A 21,570-nucleotide genomic window follows, 5' to 3' on the forward strand; every position below is an offset into this window, starting at 1 on the left:
CAGATGGACACCGTTAGACTTCACTAGCGACGAGTCTTTCAGAATCTCATGCAACTGATCCATGAGGAGATTATGCTTGGGGTTGAACTGGACCCGCGGCAGTCTCTGGCCAGGATTCAATGAGGCAAGCCGGCAACCGAGCGTTGCAAATGCCTCCACGGTATAGGCAAGGACAAGGCGGGCCTGTATGGGGGATACCCTTTTCCAGAAGTTGGCGAACCCCGTCTGCGTTGTGAACACATCGTAATCAAATCTTACGTCTTCAAAAGCTTGCTGAGCATGACTTTGAGAAGCCTGTCGTTCAATTCGTGAGGAAATTGCCGAAAGATTTGTCAACATATTTGGCGTTGGAACAGTTGACGCTGGAACAGTTGACGCTGGAACAATTGACGCTGGAACAATTTGACGCTGGAACACTGGAACAATTGACGCTGGAACAGTTGACAACGGAACAGTTGACGCTTTTGTGGCCTTCACAGGGGCCACAGATGGCTGGCTTTGTGATGAGACCATGTCCAACAAGTCGCCAAAGGTCGAATCGCCGTCAAGTAGGCTCATATCAACAGTGGCGCCAAAGTTCTTCTTGATGTCGTTGGCCAGCTCTATGCTAGGCAGCGAATCTAAGCCTTCATTGGCAAGATTCGTCTCTCGCGTCAGTGACATGCTTGTCTCTAGATGGCCTGCGACGAGCTTAGCGAGCTCGGATTCGAGATCGTTTTGCACAATGGTGACATATTCAACGGATGTGGCAGCAGTTATGGCAGGTGTCACGCTGAAGGAATCGTCGTCGCTCTCAGAGCTGAATCCTGAGGTCGAAGAATCATCGTGATTGCCACACCCTCGGGCCAGAAGATAGGTTCGTAATGATTTGATGTCCAGTAGAGTCGCAAAGTCCGCAGCCGAGATTTCGAGTTCGAAAAATTTACAGATCTCGCTCATGACCTCGGTAATCATCAAAGAGTCGATGCCGAGTTCCTCTAGGGTCGAGTCATCTTTAAAATCTTCCATGGGAACATCTGTGACCCGGTGTAGGAGCTTGCGGATATCTCTATCAATCGTTGATGTAGAATCATCTCGAGAGCTAGGTTTTGCATTGGCCTTGATCTTGGAGGTGGCTGTCAAGAGGACTGGATCTTGGTTCGGAGGAGACCGAACGGGAACGGCCAATTTCGTAGCAACCGTGGCATCGATTGAGCCGGTTTCTGTGCGAGCTCGAGCCGTGTTGGCACGAGATAGCAGCTTGGCCAAGGAACTGACAAGCACTTTCATGAAATGTGCGCCCAGCACCATCAAGACTAGAGACTTAGACTCCTTGTCAAAGACAAAGATATCATTGACAATCTCCCTGTCTCCTATCGATGTGAAACTTGAGTAGACGACCCACGATTTGGAGTCTTTGAACTTCGGACTCGGTTGAATACGCTCGATTTTCGTGCAGACAAAGACTTCGCTGTTCTTGCATTCATTGAGACAATTGACGTGTAGGCCAGCCACCTGAACGAAATTGTCAATGGCTAGCGGCTTTGTGACGTTGCTCTGAAGGGCACTTTGGTCGCAATCAGGAAGGATAACGATGCCTGCCACCTCTTGGCCTCTTCCGTAGACGCTTCTGACGCCTTTGTAATGATCAGCATATTACACGACCCTGGAGAATGCCTTGTAGACCGTGAATCCTTGCATGATCTCAGACTCCGCATCATTTTTGAGATCATCAAACTTTTGATAGCCTATGAGCCTCTCGTAACGCGAGAAGTCTGTAAGCAACCTTGGGCTTTCTAGATGAAGAGTGATTCTCCCAGTGGCATGTGTAGAGGAATTGCCGTTGGCATCGCCTTGTGACTTGCTTGCCAATTCAAATGTCCACGCAGGTATTTTTCCATCGGCCCTCTTCAGGTCAATGCTTATGGCTCGATCCACGCTCATGCCAAGGGGCGCGTTTATCTCCAGATCTTTGACGGAAGGAAGGTAGTCAGAGGGACCGGATTCAGCCATCAGGATCATTGCGGCTCGAGAAACAAGCTCTACGTACAGAGGCGCAGGGCATAGAGGCTCAGCAAGAACTGCGTGTCCCTGCACATAAAAAACATAGTCTGCGCTGCGAGCATCCACGGAAAAATTTGGCATCACGTTGGTTTTGATCTCTGAAGCTGGTCAAAGAGAGCAGAACATGTTCTGCTTCGACCAAGGGTTTGCTGGGTTCCATTGGAGCAGGGATCTGAGCGCTATCTATCCATGATAACCAATGTCGTGACTTCTCAAATTGGTAAGGTGGTAGATTGATCGCATCATACTCGTATTTTTGGGAGCGATGGTAGGGCCAGAATTGAACCTTGTGACCAGATTTCCAAAGACTGACGGTAGCGTCTGCAAGAGACCCGATAGCATCAGTAGCACCCAATTGAATGGGTTGGAAGGTATGCGAGGAGGCAGTGGACGGATCCAAAGCTCGCCGGGCCATAGACGTTACTGATGAATTCGACCCAGCTTCTAGCCATGTAGATGGGCCGAGTGACTGCGCAAGTCGCTCAATCGCTCGTCCAAAGTATACCGGCATACGGGTATGATCTATTATCTGCCACGGACCTATTTCGTCGCAACCTTTGTCTTTTGTACACGTCTCTAATGCAATTGCTGGCTTATTATACGTGAGCTCCTCTGCTAAGCTGTACAGTCCAGGAAGAAGTGGCTCGGTAAACACAGAATGGAACCCATGGGTGACGTTGAGCCGTTTGTATTTTATGGAAGCTCTGGAGAGTTCGTTTTGCAGACCACCGATGGCAGATCGGGTACCCACAAGGACATGACTTGTGGGTCCGTTGTAACAGGCAATCTCAACGGTCTGAGTGGTATCGGATGTGTTGGCTGAAGATATATAGTTGAACACCGTCTTTAGGTCCGCTTCAATAGAGATCATGGAACCACGTTCCGGGCCCCAGTACCTCTCCATTAGAGAAGCCCGGCCAGCCACCAGCTTCAAACCATCTCCTAAAGAAAGGGTGCCAGAAACACAAAGAGCAGTCAATTGGCCGAAGCTATGACCAACAACGGCGTCGACTTGTAGCCCGGATTCCATCCAAGACTTCGCACACGAGTACTGTAGTGAGAAGAGTAGGCAATGAAGTTTGACAGTATCCTTAACAGGACTTGTTTGGAAAATCGAGGGATAGAGTCCATCCAAGCCCACAGAGCGAAGCGCAACGTCGCAGTTGTCAAGATGCGAGCGTAAAAGAGTCGAAGCATCGTACAATTCCTTGCTTAGGCCAACAGCATGATTTACCTGACCACCAAAACAAAGGACCACTGGCTTGGCTTTTATGTTGACCTGTGGTCGAAGGGTAGCCGACTTCACTGCAGCAAGCTGACTGTTGAGCTCGGCCAGGTTCGATACTGTAGTTGAGACAACGTGGGAGAGACTGCGATTTTGTTTAACCGCCAGGTTGAAGGCCAAAGATGACAGCACATCTTTGGTTGCTGCTGATGACGAGACCATTTTCTGGAGCGCCGTACAGTAGGCTTTCAAGCTCTCTTCGGAGTGCGCAGATATGAAGATGGGGATCCTGGACCTAGCCGGCGTCTCGTCCTCGCCGCTATGGCTGTGTGAGGTCGCCCTAGGTGGCTGACACACAATCATAGCAGCATTACTGCCGGCTGCACCATAGTTGTTGATGCATGCAACTTGAAAGTCTGTGTCCCATTCGCGAGTTGATACAGGGATTTCCATTCGGTCTGGCTCTAGTGCTGGGATCTTAGGATTCAACGAGGCGAAGTTGGCCTGAATGGGGATCGTCTTGTACTGCATCCTGAGCAGCGTCTTGATGAGCGCAGCAACTCCAGAAGCGCCTTCAAGATGGCCGATGTTGCCCTTCACAGAAGCGACGTGCAATGGCTTCGTGCGATGAGGCCCTGCGAAGACTTCACGGATGCTCGCAAATTCGATAGGATCGCCAACAGGCGTCCCAGTGCCATGAGCCTCGACAAAAGATACGTTTCTAGGATCGATGCCCGAGAGAGATGAGACCTTTTTGTACAGCGAAGTTTGAGATGGAGAGTGTGGTACTGTGATATAGGTGGAGTTGGCATTCTGGTTGACCGCTCACCCAGCGATAACACCAAGAACGTGGTCTCCATTAGCGAGCGCGGCGGTGAGCTTCTTTAGAACAACTAAGCCGACACCTTCCCCACGACAGTATCCATCGGCTCTGGCGTCAAACGGCTTGGTAGACCCTGTCGGGCTAAGAAAGGATGCCGCTGCGAGGTTTTGATAAAAATTCGGGTTTGTGTAGAGACTGACGCCGCCAGCAAGAGCCTGAGAGCATTCACCGGACTCTATAGCCTTGCAAGCAGCATGAATTGCAACAGCAGACGACGAGCAGGCCGTGTCATATGTCACCGATGGTCCGGTCCATCCAAAGTAGTGACTGATTTTGCCGCTGAGGAATGCTCGTAGAGTGCCCAGTGAAGAGAAAGCATTCGGCGGATGTGAGGCGACGTTGTCATTGTAGTCGTTTGCGCACACACCCAGATAGCATCCAATGTCGTCCGGTGTCGAAGCCGAGAATTACCGAAGTAGGCCGAAGACTCTACGGCTTCGTACGCAACCTGTAGGAGAAGACGTTGCTGTGGGTCCATTGTAGCTGCTTCACGGGAGGATTTTTTGAAGAAGCGATGATCAAAGGCATCGACATCACGAACGAAGTTGCCCCAGAATTTGAGTTTGCCATCCTGGGAGCGACGGAGACCATGGGTAGAGAACCTTTCCTGGGGCATCTCCTCAGCCATGGAGGTCCCGGAAGTAAGCAGTTCCCAGAATTCCTCAATCGAGTCTGCACCTGGAAATTTGCATGCCATCCCGACAACCGCGACTGCGTGGTCTGGGTATCGGCCATCTTGAGGCGCTGAGACTTCAGGAGTCGCTGTTCTGGAAGGGAATGCAGGCTCAGAGGGCGCCAGTCTGCTCGGAAATAATTTTGAAGATCTCATTTTGGTGACTTTCATGCCCGACTCCCTGATGAGCGAAGACGGGATGAAATCAAATAACCCAAAAGATGCGGCCACTGGCGTTTGGTTTCGAATGAGTTGGGAGACTGCCGCAGATATCGTTAGATGCCAATTTGCTAATTCGATCATGATACAGCGCGTGGCATGCTCATGAAGAGAGCCCTCCGTCAGAATCTGGGCTGTGGTGTTTGATCTTAGCGGTACCAGGAGCTTCTCAGCAGGGGAGAATTCAATGTCGTGCCTAGAGTCGCAAAACTCGAAGATCTTTGCGAGCGATTCCCGATGTCTGGAGGAATGATATCGGCCTTCTAATCCTGTAGACTTAATGGTTATGCCCTGCGAGGATAGCTGCTGGGTAAGAGCAGCCACAGACTTTTCGTGGTGGTAATAGTAAGGTCGGTTGAATCCAGAATGACGGAGATGTAGGCCTATTATCAGATCAGTTTAGAGCCTTTCCTCAACGCCCTTTTGGCGTAAGTTTACCTCTGGGTAGCTTTTCAAGGTCTCCAATATTCTGTCATGGCCAGCTCCCGATCTCCAACGGACAGCGATGGAGGTAGTCTCGGTCGCTTCAAATGCAAAAGCCCCGTCCAGATCGACGTATGCACCAATACAAAGTGCCAATTTCAAAGCCACCACACCGAATTTGTTGACCTCTTCTTCGTTCTTTGAGCATGCCGCAGCAATCGCAGTAAGCATCCCTGTGCAGAAGCCTTGAATGCCTCCTGTTTTCACGTTCCCCAAGACCTCGGCGTGGTTGGATTGAAGACCGTCTAGATAATGAAAATACTGCGTGATATGTATGATGATAGTAAAGGGCATTGTCAGAACATTAGAAGGCAGCCCATATTCCGATTGGAACTCTCCATGATTGACCCATTCTACCAAGTCCTCCAAGCATGCTTGGCCGGGAACTGCGTTCAATCTTGGGTCATGAGCAACTAGATCCTGCCATAGGTCTGGAAGCTTTTTGATTGCAACAAGAAAAGTTCGTAGTCGAGGTTGGAGTAGTAAGGCAGCTCTGAGCTGGAAAAGGTACTCGGAACTTGGCCATGTGGTCTGAGAACCAAACATGACGATCGACGGGAGAGCCTTAGCGGTGCTGGAAGGAGGACTGGTAGCCATTTGAGGAGTGGTGAACGAGACTCCACCCTGGAATAGTTGATAAACCAGGGGCGTGTTAGTTGAAGAGTCTATGAATGTATATACAAACCAAGATATGCCGTCCTGTCCAATTCCCTATAAGAGAATGGCCATGCCTCTTTCACTTACCCTAAAGATAGCGAATACGATCCTTGAGCCGTTAGCATGGCCACAGAGTCGGGTCTCTGGCCGCATTGTTACTCGGGCCACGTGCCATGCAGCTTGAATCTGGTATCTCACATAGGCTCCGGGTCCCAGTCAGCCGCACTGGGTGCCGAGATCGGCGAATGCAAAGCACAAGGTTAGCCTGTGAGCATGCACACAACCGCACTCGCAGTCGCTCAGACATAGCGTGAGCCATGGATTCACTTATCTTGGCTAACAGTGGCTGTTCTTTTTCAAGACAAGCCCAGTACCATGCGCCTAGTCCGTATGTTCGTTCTATAGCCTTTCTCGGAAAAGGTTAGTAGTGGCTTTGTGTTGCCTTACCCGCTAAGCTGCGCATTTTCTTTTTGTTGCCCCTCCCGACTCGGGTCCTCTCATTGCGATCTCGCTAAATATAGCTGTTGTGAGCAGGACTCGAAACTAGCCCAACACAATGGCCGTTGAGAAGAGAAGAACACGAAAGCAAGGAACAACAAAACGTTTCAATTAGAAATTTTGAGAGTTAAATTGCAGCAAACTAATATATGATTTCTTTGCATTTGGTAAAATGTAAATTGATGCCACACGAGACCCTTCGCGTTGGTCTTACGACGAAATCTTTGGTATTGGGAACAAGCGAAAGGGCAGCACAAAGATGCGTTCGAGAACCGTGGAGCCTTCATAGTCAAGCTAGATATCCAATGCTCTTCCAGTGGCGAATATAAGACACGAGCAATTCTCCACGTACATGACTTAAGTGTCGTAAAGTCGATGATACATCTCTTGTGTTTTTGGTGTCGAGCACAATGCTGCCACAGGCCATATGCTCGAAGTCTGTTCTAAAAAAATCCTCTAGCTTTTTCGCCGGAACTGTGTCGCCCATTTCGTTAGGGACTGCGCATACCTTGTCTAGCCAGTCAGTGAATGGAGTAAATTCTGTACTCGGAACACCGAGCTCGGGCGCGATAATTTCAAGAGCATCATGCCAGGATTGTCTGATCGGGTTCTCGAGATGATAAGCCACCTTTGTCAGATACTTGCTGAGGAGCAGCTCTGCCAGTGTCTCTGCTGCAGAGTCCACTGGTATCCATGAGAGAGTCTAGGTCAGGTCAGCACAATTTGCAGGCAATATGCTTTTTAGGGAGACGATACCCCTTCTAGTCGTGGCAAGCTCCCAATGGCTTGAGATGACTTGAAAAGCGCCGCAATGTGTTCATCACTATTCCAGTTTCCACTCTTCTTCGATCCCGACATTTGACCAACTCGAACGTAGACAACTTCAATTTTGTCGGCATGGTCCCTTGCTGCCCTTTCTAGGATTTTCTCGCATACTAGCTTAGCCTTTGCATAACCGATGTCATTGCTACATCTCTCGTCTTCCATGAACATTTCTGGGACAATTGTCTCTTTTTTGACACGCGGGTATTGGCCTACAGCCGCAATCGAAGAAACAAATAACATCTTGGGCCGAACTGGAGGACGAATGCTATGCGCATTCCTAGCCAGGCCGAGCAGATTTTGGAGTACCTGGAACTGAGCCTTGAAAGATGGCAGCTTTCTGTTGAAGTCCATAGGCCAGGCATTGTGAAAGACGTGCGTCACTTGCTGTAGGATACGCGTATATTCGATCTCCTTCAGACCCAGCAACGGCAAAGCCGTATCTGTTTCAAATATATCAACCTTGGACCATGCTTCGGCGTCGGTAGTGATGCATTTCGATTTGAAGGCTTCTAGCTGTCGTGTATAGGCATCCGTAATCCGGTTGGGACGATTGAGGCAAATGACCCGAGCGACGCTTGGAAGAGATGCCAAATGAGCCAGCATACAGCTTCCAAGGCTGCCGGTGCCGCCCGTCATCAACACCACTGCACCTGCATCTCGTGCTACGTCAGCCTTATCTGCTTTAATTGAGAATTGCTCCACAAGATGGTCGATCGAGCTGTCATTGGGCGACGACTCAGCTGGGGCTTTGAGAGCTTTTGCTAGCTGAGCGACGGTGGGATTCTGATATATGATGTCACGAGGAACTCTTTCCGCTCTCTGTGCCGACATTGGTAGATTTGGCATGGACGAAAGAATGAAGCGGCGGAGCTGTACAGCTTGGAGCGAATCCATTCCCAGCTCAAAAAAATCATCATCAATCGTCCATTCCTCTGCTTTGGGCCTCCATGTAAGATGAGTTTGGATTAAAGTCTTGAGGTCCTCTCCCAAGTTGTCCATATCCAGGTGAACAGCGCTGGTGCCGATGACTTTGTTGTCTAGAGCTTGATAGACCGCCGCAATTTCCGCTTCGAACATTTTGTAGACCTCTTTCCTCATAATCGATCCCTTATCCGATCTTGGAAGGAGCGTGCCAGACGGAACGATGATAACTGCATCCTGAGAAGAGATGCGGGCATGGGCATCCATCCTTTCGCCAGCCTGGAGAACAGTGGGCCAAGTAGACGACTTGAAATGATCGTATTCCTCCACTGTTAGGGACATTGAGGGCTGGATAATGACGCCAAGCTCGAATTGACCTTCTCCAAAGGCAATAGCAGCATTCACAAGATGGCTTTCAGAAAGCATGGTTTCTAGAATTCGTGGTGTGACTTTCTCCCCATTAGCAAGCACAATTAGGTCGTCGTTCCTTCCTATGGCGCTGAAGTCAGAGGTCGGGTTCCGAGGATTGCTAATCAATTGGTCCTGAAATATGAATTTGGTTTCCCAGCCAAACGGATGCGTGATCAGTGTATATGATTGTACATCTTCCTCGAGTAAAGGCCCACATTCAAGCCGCATATTCATGTCTTTTCTCAGTCGAAAGTAGTGCCAGTCGTATTCAGGCCTCGGCACGAAAAACGGTGCAATAGGCCCGCTTTCTGTGCTACCATAGTGATTCAAGACCTTCACACCGCCGGCAGTAAGCTTCTCTCCTACACGAGGCTTCAAAGGTCCGCCGCCAAAGGCAACGAATTGCAGGGACGCCAGCGCTTGTATCCCTTGATCTTGGGGAAGGGTAGATATCTCCTCAAGGATGGATGGGACCGAGATGAGGGAATGGGCCTTTGAAGATTTCAACAGGTCTATTATGAAAGCGCCGGTTGGGATTACAGAGGGAGGCAGAATACAAATGGTCTTGCCGATACCGAGAGATAGCGCCGGAGCGACTAGGCCATATCCCTGACATGAAAACATCAATAGCCGTCAAATCAAAGCTTAAGAGGAACACTGACATGGTAGAGCGGAAGTGTGGATAAGCTCAAGCTTAACGTTTCCTCGTCACCGGAGAACTCGTGACATGTTGCGAAACACAGAAGCCACTTATGGCTTTGAGGTATTGGCTTCGGAAGCCCCGTCGTGCCGGAAGAATGGAGTATCAGCACATTGCGGTCGTTCTCCCTGACGTAATAGCCTGGCTTGCATATGCTGCCATCATCCGCGTGCTTCTGATCCGCTTGCGGATCAAGGAAAGAGGTAAAGGCAGCCTGAGCATATACCGCAGTTCGGGGCCCTGTTGTAGAGAAGAGCGAGAGCGCTTCTTTGGCGGTATTCTTCAACCGAGGGGATACGATGATTGCATCGGCCGCAGTGCTGGTTAAGAGATGATGGATGGCGGTGGGGCTCAGCCTCGCAGATAGAAGAAGCGCCTGCCATTCGTCAGTTGACACAGCTTATGCGTTCACCGGAATGCAAGCGTACGGGGACTCCCAAACTCATCAAAGAGAAGAGGTGTATCAATAGCCCAACATCGCTGTCGACGTATAAAGCCACCGGCGGACCCTTGTACACCGTGCCATCACTGCTGGTGGATGGAAGCTTCAACTCCACCAATGTGTTCGCAAGCCATGCCTGACATTGCGCGATGGCACGCTTCAGCTGTAGGTGGGAGACCGAGAGTAATCGTGGTCGAGCATCCTTACTCTGCTTTTGCACTTGGATGCAGAAGGGATGATGAGGGTTGTTCCTTGCATTATACTCAATCAACTCAGGGACCGTCTGGATGCTAGTATTGTCTTGTGTTTGAAGATTGATGTTGGCCCTGGAGAAGAATGTAGAGGTGGTGATCGGCGGTGGCATTGAGAGCTTCGTCGTACTTTGGTGTTGGTCATGTGATCGCAACTCTAGAACGAAGAAATCGAACGAAGAAATCGAACGAAGAAATCGAAGAGCCCTCCCTGTTTTTTATTTTTTATTTTTTTGGGGGCCAGTTTAATTGATTGAACATTTAATCACCAGCACCATTCAGCCATTATTGGCACTGCCACTGGCACTGACACTCGCTACAATATGCAAGCCTTCAGCTATGGAGAGCCCGAAAATAGCAAGCAGACACTCAGGTCCTGCGCGATGATGCACTACTGATATCAAACGTTGCTCAACTCAAGGGTCAGGCTCGCTGTCTTTGCTGCCCAGCTATTATTATTATTATGATTATAACATGACCGGCATATGGCTTGGAACAACTCGGGTCCTTGTCGAAAGCGCGACACAGCCGTGCCGCATGCATTCCCGAACGGAATCAACCTGCTCTACCCCCAGGAGTCTGCCTTCGACGCTCATGCGACAGGTACAGGAACGAGAAGGCCCAAGGGAAATCACTCCTATGCTCCAATCCTTCTAGGGTCCAATTGGCAACAGCTGTCATTGCTCGTCCGCTGAGGTCAGCCCCTTCTTGTGCGCCAAAGCCTGTCTCCTCATTGGCCACCACAAGCATTCTCTGCCTCTTTCTCTATCATCGCTGTTTTGCCTCCTAGACGTTTATTCCGTAATTATAGTCGTTACAGCTATTATGAGTCCCCGTGCAGGCCTCTCCCTTCTTTACAGCCAGTTCTTCGTGAAGCTTCCCATTCCCATCCACTCCTTCTCCGGCCAAACCATCATCGTCACAGGCTCCAACACTGGTCTCGGCCGTGAAGCGGCGAATCACATCGTCCGCCTTGGCGTGTCAAAGGTGATCCTGGCGGTCAGAAAAATTCGCAAAGGCGAGGATGCCAAGAGATACATCGAGGGTCAACAGGCAGGACAGGCGTTGTAGAGGGATGGGAGCTAGATCTAGCAAGCTACGCTTCCGTCAAGGCGTTCGCAGGCCGAGCGGAGGGACTGGCTGAGGTTGGATGCTGTGTTGGAGAACGCAGGCATATCGGCGCATGAGTTTGAATTAGCTGAAGATAACGAGTACATACTGCTCCTCTCCCTCCCATCACCCATCACCAGTGCTCGCCAGTTGACCGACGTCTAGGTCATCCATCACAGTCAACGTAGTCTCCACTTTCCTCCTGGCCCTGCTCCTCCTCCCCAAACTCCGCTCCTCCGCCCAGCAATTCCACATCACCCCGCGCATCTCCCTCGTCCATCTCTCTCCCGCGTAATACAACATGCAAGAAAATTCCACCTGATCCATCTGAATCCAATCCTCCTTTGAAAAGATGACCCCCCACAAGAAGTGAACCAGCCGCGTACCATTACCGCTGACCATATATACAGCACCCTCTAAACGCCTATGCCAGCCCAGTTTACTCAGCCCTTATGCCCCGCCCCTCTTAATATCCTCGGCAATCTTCTCCGCGAGCGCGTCTATTGGGCGTCGTCAGTAAGAAAATAGATAAAGAGGGTCCCAAGTAGGCAAAGGGTACTCACAAACGGTCGCAACCGGATGGCCCGGCGGCAAGATGGGAAAGCTGCTCGCATCCACGACCCTCAGGTTCTTGACCCCCCTGACCCTCGCCCTGGCATCCAACACCGCGCTCGCGTCGCTGCTGTTCCCCATCTTGCAGGTACAGCTAGCGTGGAAGACGGTGCTGAAACTCTTGCGGATAAACTCCAGAATGGCCCGGTCAGAAGTGACGCTCGCGCGTTCGCGCCGCGGAAGTATTCCCCGCCGATGAGGACGGGCTTCATGGCTGAGGCTTCGAAGAATGCGCGGGCGCGCTTGTAGCCGGCGACTGCGACGGCCTGATCCGTGGGGTGGGTGAGCCAGTTCGGGTTGATGATGGGGGGGTTCTTTCATGTCGGCTGAGCGGATGCCGACGTTGCCGCGGGAGAAGGGCGCGACCAGCACGGTGGCGATGGTGGCGTAGTTGTAGCCGTCGGTGGGGGCCTCGAGCGGCGGTGGGGATGTATTCGAGCTCGGGCCAGTCGGCGGGGAACTTGGCGAGGTCGGCGAGGGCGGAGGGAGTGAAGTTGGAGCGGAGTTGTTGAGGGATCTTTTCGAAGGCGAGGAGGTCGGCGCCGCTGTTGGTGAGCATGCCTCGTGGGGGGGAGGCGTGGAATTGGTCGGCAGCTTGGGCGGAGAAGGCGGGGCTGCCAAGTTCGGAAGTGGTGAGTACGTTGACGCGGTAGGAGAGCCCGCCTAGGATGTGGTCCCACATATTTTGGCCTACGCCGGGTACATCAGCAATTACTGGGATGTTGTTTTGGCGCAATGTGGCGGCCGGGCCGACGCCGGAGACCATGAGGAGTTGGGGGGATTGGAAAGCGCCAGCAGAGATGATGACTTCTGTCGTTGCAGAGAGGATGAAGGTTATGCCTCCGAGATTGCCAATATCAACCTCAACGTCCACAGCGGTTTTGGCGTTGTCGAAGATGATACGTTTGGCGAGGGTGGATTGGTAGACTATCAGATTGGGACGTCTGAGGCCATTCTTACGGAGAAAAGAAGTTTCGGAAGAGTCCCGTAATGTTGTCTGGCCATCGATTTTCAGGAGTTGGTAGGAGGAACCCAGGATGTTGCCGCTTTGTGAAACCTTTAATGGGTTGGATGCCCAGCTGCTTGAATGAAGCTTGTGCCCAAGAGGAAAATGCCTAGGCATAATGTCCGAATGTGACTGATAGTGGCCCTCTGCCGGTACCGACTTTTGACGAGTCGTACTCTGGTGTAGCATTTGCGGCTCTGAGACTGGCGACCGGTGGGGTGAAAGTCAGACTCTTTTCAAAATACGGCACGAAGTTATTGAAAGTATAACTTTGCTCATCGACCGTGTCGGCCCACAGCTGCAAGGATTGCGCGCTCAGTCTTTGATATGTCAGGTAGTTGCGAGCAGAGCTTCCACCCAGACATTTCCCCCGGGTGTAGTGAGTGGGTTGATTGTCAAATCCCTAGACGCAAGTCAGTTACCGAGATCTGCCACCTAGACGGTCCCAACAGACCGTTTGTGGCGTTGTGAGGAACGCCCAATCCACCAAAGGAGCTATGTCGAATGGCGATTTTCCACTGAAAGCAGGAGCGTAAACGGGGATCTGGCTCAAGTTCCCGTTGCCAATCTCGTAAAAGCGCCCAGCCTCAATGAAAGCTACCAACTTTGAAGAGTCTTCTGCAAGCCTGGTGGCGATGGCCAGACCAGCAGTACCTCCACCCACCACGGCATAGTCGAAGGTTTTGTTTCCAAGGAGCCCAAAATGAGAACCTAGTAGGTCGTTATTGTCGTTGGCCGAGTAATAGTCAGCTGCTGGAGCAGGTGCCGATAGCGCAAATGGAGCCAAACATGACGTCGTGTGAATTATATATCTCAGGATTAGATCTATGCGACTAATATGAATTGGAAGATAAACGAGCGTGTTTCAAACCAAAGAATGTTTCGCACGGAGGCGGCTCCACAGAAAGTGTGCAGCTAATGGAAAAACGATGGGAGAAGCGTAGGAGTTTGACAGAAATGCGGTACGAAACATGAAGAAAGGGTAGAGGGAGTGGATTTCTTAAACATCTCCCCGCCATTGCCCCTCTCGTCGACAATGGCCAAGGACTCGGGTCCTATAGTGTGAGAAGGGATGAAGCCTCGTGGAGGACTAGACTGCCTTAACGAGTTGGGGGCGAAGTGGGATTGGGAGCGTTGTAGGGGGCTTTGGCGCCTGCGGAGCTATATCCTCCGAGTTTCGTACTTAGATTTCCCAGCAAGATACACGTTTTGAGCTGATACTGCTCCACAACATTCCCCATTTGGACCGTGGTGTGGTCGTGATTTCAGGCCCTTGAGCCGCTGGTTGGTCCCAAGTTTAGATCGCTGACTGTCTGTCATGCAGCGCAGAGTGCGCGTGGCAGAACTGCCAGTCTTCCTCTGGCAGCGCATGAAGGTGCTTTCTATGTTGCTACCAGCAGACAAAACGGTGGACGAAGTACTCCCTTGGTGATTCCGTCGGCGATGATCATGCTGATGCTGTCGCCCGTACAGCCCGCAAGGCTCTGCATCGGCCACCTGCATGCCACGTGTATGCATGGATACGAATACCAGTACATACCGCTGGTGGCACCACGGCCAAAACAGCTCGGATTGCAAACACGGAAGCTGAACTTTCTTTCTTGTCTGCCTGGAAGCCTCGTTGGAATTGAACGATGCTCGGCGAACACACAAGCATTTTCCTCGAGCAGTAAAGTAACTTGGCCTTTCTTTCGTTGCAGCTTTCTCCATGTGAGTTTCACTGGGATTTGTTCCGCGCCACAGGTCGAAGAGACACAGGAATCATGCCTTCAACATTCAGCCAGGCATTTCCCCCAGCGCCAACCTTTACAGAAAAAAATGTCGGCAACCTCGAGGGCAAGGTAGGATTTTTTCTTCCTAACGCTCAAGATAGAACGCTGTTGACTTAACTCGCAGGTTTTCATCGTTACTGGTGCAGCATCGGGCGTAGGATACGAGCTCGCCAAGCTGCTCTACGGCCAAAACGGCCACGTCTACGTCGCCGCCCGCTCCTCAGAAGGTGAACCGCGCCATCAAGAACATCCAAGCCAGTGCTCCTTCTAGCAAAGGTCGCCTGGCTCCTCTGCTCCTCGACCTGGCGGACTTTCCCACCGTCAAGAAGGCCGCCAATGAATTTTCTTCAGAAGGAGGACCGCTTAGATGTCCTGGTTCACAATGCCGGCGTGATGACTCCACCAGCTGACAGCAAGGACAAGCTGGTGAGCTCTCTCTTGGTTCGTTCTTGCGAATTTGAGCGCTGACTTCTGGCGCCAAACAGGGCCACGATCTCGAAATGGCGACCAATTGCCTTGGTCCCTTCCTCTTGAATCATCTCCTGGAGCCAATCTTGATTCGTACCGCGCAGGCACAATCAACTCCCGACCATGTGCGTATCGTCTGGCTTTCCTCCATGATAACAGCTTCGGTGCCACCTGGTGGTATCCAGTTTGATGAGAAGAGCGGCAGTCCCAAGGTCTTGAAGAATGCGATGCAAAACTACATGCAGAGTAAGGTCGGCAACCTGTTTCTTGCGTCGGAGGCTGCAAAGCGTCTAGGTAGACAAGGTGTCATCAGCATGGTTGGTTGACCTCTTCTTTCTGGCCGTGTGGACCGCTGCCATTGCTAACCTCGAGACAGAGCGTGAATCCAGGCCTGATGAAGACCGAGCTGCAGCGTCATAGTCCCAAGATGCAAAGCGTTATCATGGTACGCCTTCTCCCACGCAATTGGTATCAAGCTCTTGTCACACATTTCTCCCGCTAACTCGTCTCCTCTTCAGGGTATCCTCTTCAAACCCCCCTTGTTCGGCGCGTATAGCGAGCTCTTCGCCGCACTCTCGCCCAATATCACAGCCAAGCATAACGGTGGCTTCATCATCCCCTGGGGCCGCTTCGGCGACATCCCGAGCACATCGAGAAAGGGCTCAAGCCGCAGTCGGAGGGCGGTACCGGGGCTGCGCAAAAGTTCTGGAGCTGGTGCGAGAAGGAGACAGAACGTTATTTCTGAGGTGTGGTGCATGCGGGCTGCAGGGTAGCCGTGGATTGCTATGGAGGAGGAGAAGTCTAATTCGTACGCTGGTAGGTTGCTAGGCGAAGATGATGGCGCAAGAACCGAGACTGCTTTTGGCTTGCTGATACCTAGAGCTCAAGTAGCGAAATGATCATGCTTTACCACAGGCGAGATAGCGTCACCCCAGAGTAGCAAGCCACATACGGCAAGCCCAATCTTGTTGAATCAGAGCCGAATAAGAATTGGCATGTTGAGTGATTCCAGATATTCCATTGTCATACCAGTTCCTTTTTCGCTGCTTCATCTTCTCGAAACTCCTTGTTACTCTCTTCCAGCGCTGGCACCATCGTCATTGCAGTGAGGGCAGAGGATGGCCATTTACCACTTTAATTAACATAGTAGAATGGCCAAAATCGCCCGGATAGTAAAATAGACTCTCTTGTGATCTTATTGCTAAAATTTTGAGCTAGAAAACTATGATGTTGAATTGTGAGAAGCATTTAAATGTAAGGAGAGCTTTATAGCGCCTTTATAACGCAAATAGAGAAGAGAATATAAAGAGGATAATAAGGAGGATAGTAAGAAGTAGGATGGTAAGAAGAGGATAATAGGGAAGAGGATATCTGTAAGGAGGAGAATAACAGAGAGGAGGATATTTATAAGGAGGAGAATAGTAAGAAGAAGTGTTGAACTCAAAAATATGGTCTGCGCTTATTTTGCTACGTGTGTCACCAGCGCTTTGTTACAGAATTGATACGCGTTTTGCATCAGCCACGCATGTATTTTTGGTATCTGCGTTTCGCGCTACTGCGCTTGATATAACGACTTTGTATGTATAAGTACGCGCTGCTTTCGCACTGAATTAGATAGAACAACTTGCTATTTCCACACTGATCCGTCGATGAGTCAGCACAGTTCGTCAAGAAGGATATTAATGAGGAAAAGGATATTAATAAGGAGGAGGATAGCAAAGAGGAGTGCAATGGCTCGAAACTAGAACAAGTCAATAGTCCATAGATTGCTAAAACGTAAGCTGAGGAGTCTATCTACAGTGCGGCCAGCGCTCTACTCTATATACTCCTCCATCGAACACAAGGGGTGCTACTAGTTAACCTGCGCGGAGGATCCGACGGAGTATCTGCAGGGCCAGAAGCGGTAGCTTCCCTCTGGAGGAGATTGTACTTCCCTAAAGGGGTCGTATCAATCCCCTGTTCCATGGTACTCGTACGGGGAGCCACGTGCCGTACGGATGCCTCTATCGGCGGCATAGTAGCTTGACGGCAAGAGTTCCGCGTGCCGTTGTGGATACGCCATCGGCGCTGCCATCCGAGTGCGTGGCTGGTCCCGTGTATTTCCTGCGCCATAGCAGAGGAGATACTCCATCCATCACAAGGAGGATAGTAAAGGGGAGGATAGCAAGGAAGAGAATATCAAGAAGAAGGATATTAAAAAGGATATCAAGAAGGAGGATATCAAGAAGAAGGATATCAAGACGAAGGATATCAAGAAGAAGAATATCAAGAAGAAGAATATCAAAAAGAAGAATATCAAAAAGAAGAATATTAAGAAGAAAGATATCAAGAAGAAGGAGATTGAAAAGAGTAATACTTTTTATTTGTCTTATACTATAGAGTTAGATATAATATTAAGCAAAAGAGAGATATATTCTTCTTAATATCCTCCTTAATATCCTCCTTAATATTTTCCTCTTTAATATCCTCCTCCTTGATATCCTCCTCCTTATTATCCTCCTTCTTATTATCCTTCTCCTCACTATCCTCCTTCTTAATTATCTTCCTTCTCGCTATTCTCCTCCTTATTATCCTCCTCTTTGCTAGCCTCCTTCTCCCTACTCTCCTCCTTACTATCCTCCTTTTTATTAGCCTCCTTCTTGCTAGCCTCCTTCTTATTAGCCTCCTCCTTGATAGCCTCCTTTTTGCTAGCCTTCTTCTTAATATCCTCCTCCTTGCTATCCTCCTCTTTGCTATCTGTGATGGATGGAGCATTTCCTCTGCCAGGGCCAGCCATGCGCTCGGATGGCAGCGCCGATGGCGTATCCACAACGGCACGCGGAACTCGTGCCGTAGGCTACTATGCCGCCGATAGAGGCATTCGTACGGCACGTCGCTCCCCGTGCAGACACTATGGAACAGCAGATTGGTACAACCTCTTTAGGGACGTGCAATCTCCTCAAGAAGGGAAGCTACCGCTTCTGGCCCTGTGGACACCCCGTTGGGTCTTCCGCGCAGGCCAGCTAGTAGCACCCCTGGGGTTGAATGGAGGAGTATATAGATCAGCGCGTTGGCCGCACTGTAGATAGATTCCCCAGCTTACGTTTTAGCAATCTATGGACTATTGACTTGTTCTAGTTTCGAGCCATTGCACTATCCTCCTCTATAATATCCTCCTCTATAATGTCCTCCTCCTTGCTATTCTCCTTCTTAATATCTTACATCCTTCTTCTTAAAGTCTGTAAGATTTTATTTAATTCACTGCTAGCTTTGATAGACGTAATCTACTTATCAGAAACTCAACACCAAGGGCCAGCAGTTGAGATAGGGTAAGATACAAGCGCCAGCAAGGTCTATGAGCAATTTTAAGCAATTTCTACGCGTTTTTCGTATGTGGGGAGCTATTCCTATATCTCACCACAATTCTGCCCTGCGGTGCCAGCAATTCGAGGGTAACGCCAAGGAATTGCAACACTTTCGCAATGCACAGTATCTTCTTCTTTGGACGACAATTCAAACAATAGGCTGTATTATGATAGACCAACCGCGACCACTGCAACAAAGAAATATGTGATACATGGATTGCGTTAAAGTCTACTCTAATTCTGCATATCTAGGTCTAGTTCTGGAGCATGTTCACAGAAAAAGCCCACCTAACAGCGGCGCTGACCCCATCTTCATTCCTGGCTCACAATCTTCATCTTAACAACAGACTTGGACTCAAACAGCATCTTGATGATGCTCGTCACCATCTGTGGCTGCACATCCTCCAGAATTAACTTGTTCCTGAGGTTTTCCTTGCCCACTTCCACGCCTGTCATCGCATCATCGCCCTTCTGCTGCGTAGGTAGAGGGAAATATGTCGTGTTCCATAGCGTGCCCAAATCTAGCGTCGGGTTGTCTAATGAGAGAGAAGTGTCGTTTTGGCTGAAGAAGGCGCCCGGGGTGCCGCTGAAATATTCATTACTGTTTTGAGGGGTCGGTAGGCCTGCAGCAAATTCGTTTTCTGTAAAAGAGAAGTCTTGTGATATAACATGTGGGGAGACACTGTGCGAAGGGACGTAAGACCCTGGTGTGGTGAGGGATGATGTGGTATGCGAGGTCAAATTAGACCCTGGAGTGGTACGGGAGGAGGCCATATGCGAGAGGATGTCGGAGTAGAAATCCAAGTCTGGGACCTCTGCCACGTCGTCCTCTGAGAGACTATTTTTGGATTCCGAGTCTTCCATGTCGACTTCTGCATGTGCCGTGGCAGATCCGGTACTATCCTTTGAGGCGGTTCGAGGTGCAGAGGGATCGTCCGATTGTTGGCGTTTTCTGTCTATGATGACATATCTGGGGTAGGGGTATAAATGTTGGATCTCTCCAATAAGGAACGTCTCCTCATCTTACCTGTTCTTCAGCTCAGTGGCTGATCGTCCAGGAAATTCTTTCTTCCCTATGGTCTTCCAAACACGTCCGCAAGAGGCAACAGCTGCAAGTAGCCGGGCGTCATCTTCGGGCACCCACTCGCTGTGATCGAGGGATGGATCCAGAGAATGATGCCACCGCTTCGCACATTCTACGTCGATCGTCAGTGCCAATTCTCGGCCTTCCCATGCCGGCGGGGAAGTACTTACGGTCTGCATTACGTGTCCCCACGCTCTGGGCAACGTGTGTCCAACTGTGGATCCATCGTCAGCTGCATACGCTTTGTTTCATGGCATCGGATGAGAACTCACCGATATCCAAAAGTCTTGACACCACTCTTCAATCTCTGGTCCTCGGCATTGCTTCACACACCTTTGTTGATATGACCTGGTATTTTACTCCACCTTTTGCGGCAATCCTTGTTTGTTCGTCCGGGAAGTTTTGCTGCTATGCGGTTCCAATCGTTGAGGCTTCCACGGCTCACTGCAAGGGTCCCGTCATCAGTCTCAGGCTTTGAGTGATTGATCCCCCCAGCTATACACTTACGCTGAAAGTCTGCTTCCCGTCGAAGGATCTGGTCCTCTTCCTCTGTCCACCACCTACGGATTCGAGATGTGGAGCTCATCTGATCCTCTTCTTCGACTGGGAGCAAACGGTTGTAGACAATTAGGATTGGAGAGTTGATTTGAGTAAGCACACGACAGCGTTATACATGTACGCTTCGACGCCTAAGTTTGGAGCTGAGAAACTGAACTGGAAGCCATCTTGCAGTAAGGCGGAGGCATGCAATGCTGGACGACTGAGGACTATCTCGGCACGCCCTATTCGAGCTTCGCGTTATAACCCACCGACATATCTAGAGACTGAGGCAGTCTGCGGAGCACGTAGCTAAGGCTAGATCGAAAACGATCCTAATATAATCCATTTACGGTGGGCCGTACCAACGGCACAGCGTAGATGCATCTTGCCACACGCAACAAGGAAGGGGCAGAGCTAGAGCGCCTGACATGAATGAAGAATGAGGTCCAGCACCCTATGCACATGAGTGAACGCATGCAATGACGATCTCCTAGGGGATCACCCGTGCATGTGCATGTCAGCAACAGTGTATGCCAAGGCGCATACGAGAGGCAGTAAGAAGAACAACTGAACAGCCTGCGGAGTATCTAGCATCTGCAGCACTATGCAGGTTGTTTCAGCGGCCCCAAACAAAGCTTTTGCTTGGGCCTTATCACAAGCAACCGCCTTAAAGGAGATTGAGCAGGCAGGGTACGGAGCGAAAACTTTGGCGCTGAACATCTCTGGGCTGGCATCTAGCCACCTGCATGCATGCAGGCCAGATCCAAGCCGCCTCGTGAGATACTTTCAAGTCCCGTGTAATGAATGCGAGAACATTGCACATCCACTCCCTCTTCGCTCTCTTCTCCTCTCTTCCTGTATCCTATCGAAAATGATGAGGGATATGAGTCATTAGTGGAAGCGCTTGAGGCCTAGGAAGCCGTGGTTTCGTATATTACTACGTGAAGTTAATAATAATAACTAGTGGTAACTTTTTTGAATTAAAAATAATAATAGAAGAATAGAAGAATAGAAGAATAGAAGAATAGAAGAATAGAAGAATAGAAGAATAGAAGAATAGAAGAATAGAAGAATAGAAGAATAGAAGAATAGAAGGATAGAAGGATCATTCCGTGCATTTACTGCATATTTTGCGTGCGAATTCTGCGCGAATTCTGTTCGTGCTTCCAGCCCATTCTGCGTGCGAATTCTGTGCGTTTTTCTTTGTGCATTTTGCGCGAATTCTGTACGTTCTTTCTGCGTATTCTGTGTGCGAATTCTGTGCGTTCTTTTTGCGCATTTTGCGCGAATTCTGTACGTTCTTTCTATGTATTCTCCGTACGAATTCTATGCGTTCTTTCTACGAATTCTACGTATTTTGCGTGCGCGTTTTACGGAATGCGTTCGGAGCGGTATATTCAGAG

At 50.1% G+C, this 21,570-nt stretch overlaps 4 protein-coding genes across 4 annotated transcripts; 2 read left to right on the forward strand and 2 right to left on the reverse strand.

Annotated features, from left to right (window-relative positions):
• Positions 1 to 11,056: 11,056 nt before the first annotated feature.
• EPUS_09246 (uncharacterized protein) lies at positions 11,057 to 11,302 on the forward strand (the record flags this gene model as incomplete). The annotated part of the gene is made up of 1 exon (XM_007801997.1): positions 11,057 to 11,302. The coding sequence occupies one exon, from the start codon at positions 11,057 to 11,059 to the stop codon at positions 11,300 to 11,302; it is 246 nt and encodes an 81-aa protein (XP_007800188.1).
• A 489-nt stretch (positions 11,303 to 11,791) lies between these two features.
• Positions 11,792 to 14,200, reverse strand: EPUS_09247 (uncharacterized protein; the record flags this gene model as incomplete). The annotated part of the gene is made up of 6 exons (XM_007801998.1): positions 11,792 to 11,841; positions 11,905 to 12,219; positions 12,296 to 13,068; positions 13,136 to 13,362; positions 13,414 to 13,670; positions 14,143 to 14,200. 6 exons carry the CDS (start codon positions 14,198 to 14,200, stop codon positions 11,792 to 11,794), a joined length of 1,680 nt encoding a protein of 559 aa, XP_007800189.1.
• Positions 14,201 to 14,722: 522 nt separating this feature from the next.
• On the forward strand, positions 14,723 to 15,972 carry EPUS_09248 (uncharacterized protein; the record flags this gene model as incomplete). Its single annotated transcript, XM_007801999.1, has 6 exons — positions 14,723 to 14,800; positions 14,856 to 14,958; positions 15,003 to 15,157; positions 15,217 to 15,516; positions 15,576 to 15,644; positions 15,718 to 15,972. 6 exons carry the CDS (start codon positions 14,723 to 14,725, stop codon positions 15,970 to 15,972), a joined length of 960 nt encoding a protein of 319 aa, XP_007800190.1.
• A 1,760-nt stretch (positions 15,973 to 17,732) lies between these two features.
• Positions 17,733 to 20,213, reverse strand: EPUS_09249 (uncharacterized protein; the record flags this gene model as incomplete). Its single annotated transcript, XM_007802000.1, has 5 exons — positions 17,733 to 18,035; positions 18,871 to 19,513; positions 19,571 to 19,841; positions 19,961 to 20,071; positions 20,135 to 20,213. The coding sequence occupies 5 exons, from the start codon at positions 20,211 to 20,213 to the stop codon at positions 17,733 to 17,735; spliced, it is 1,407 nt and encodes a 468-aa protein (XP_007800191.1).
• Positions 20,214 to 21,570: the final 1,357 nt, after the last annotated feature.

Source organism: Endocarpon pusillum (assembly GCF_000464535.1).
Source record: "Endocarpon pusillum Z07020 unplaced genomic scaffold scaffold1445, whole genome shotgun sequence".
NCBI classification, from domain to species: Eukaryota; Fungi; Ascomycota; class Eurotiomycetes; order Verrucariales; family Verrucariaceae; genus Endocarpon; species Endocarpon pusillum.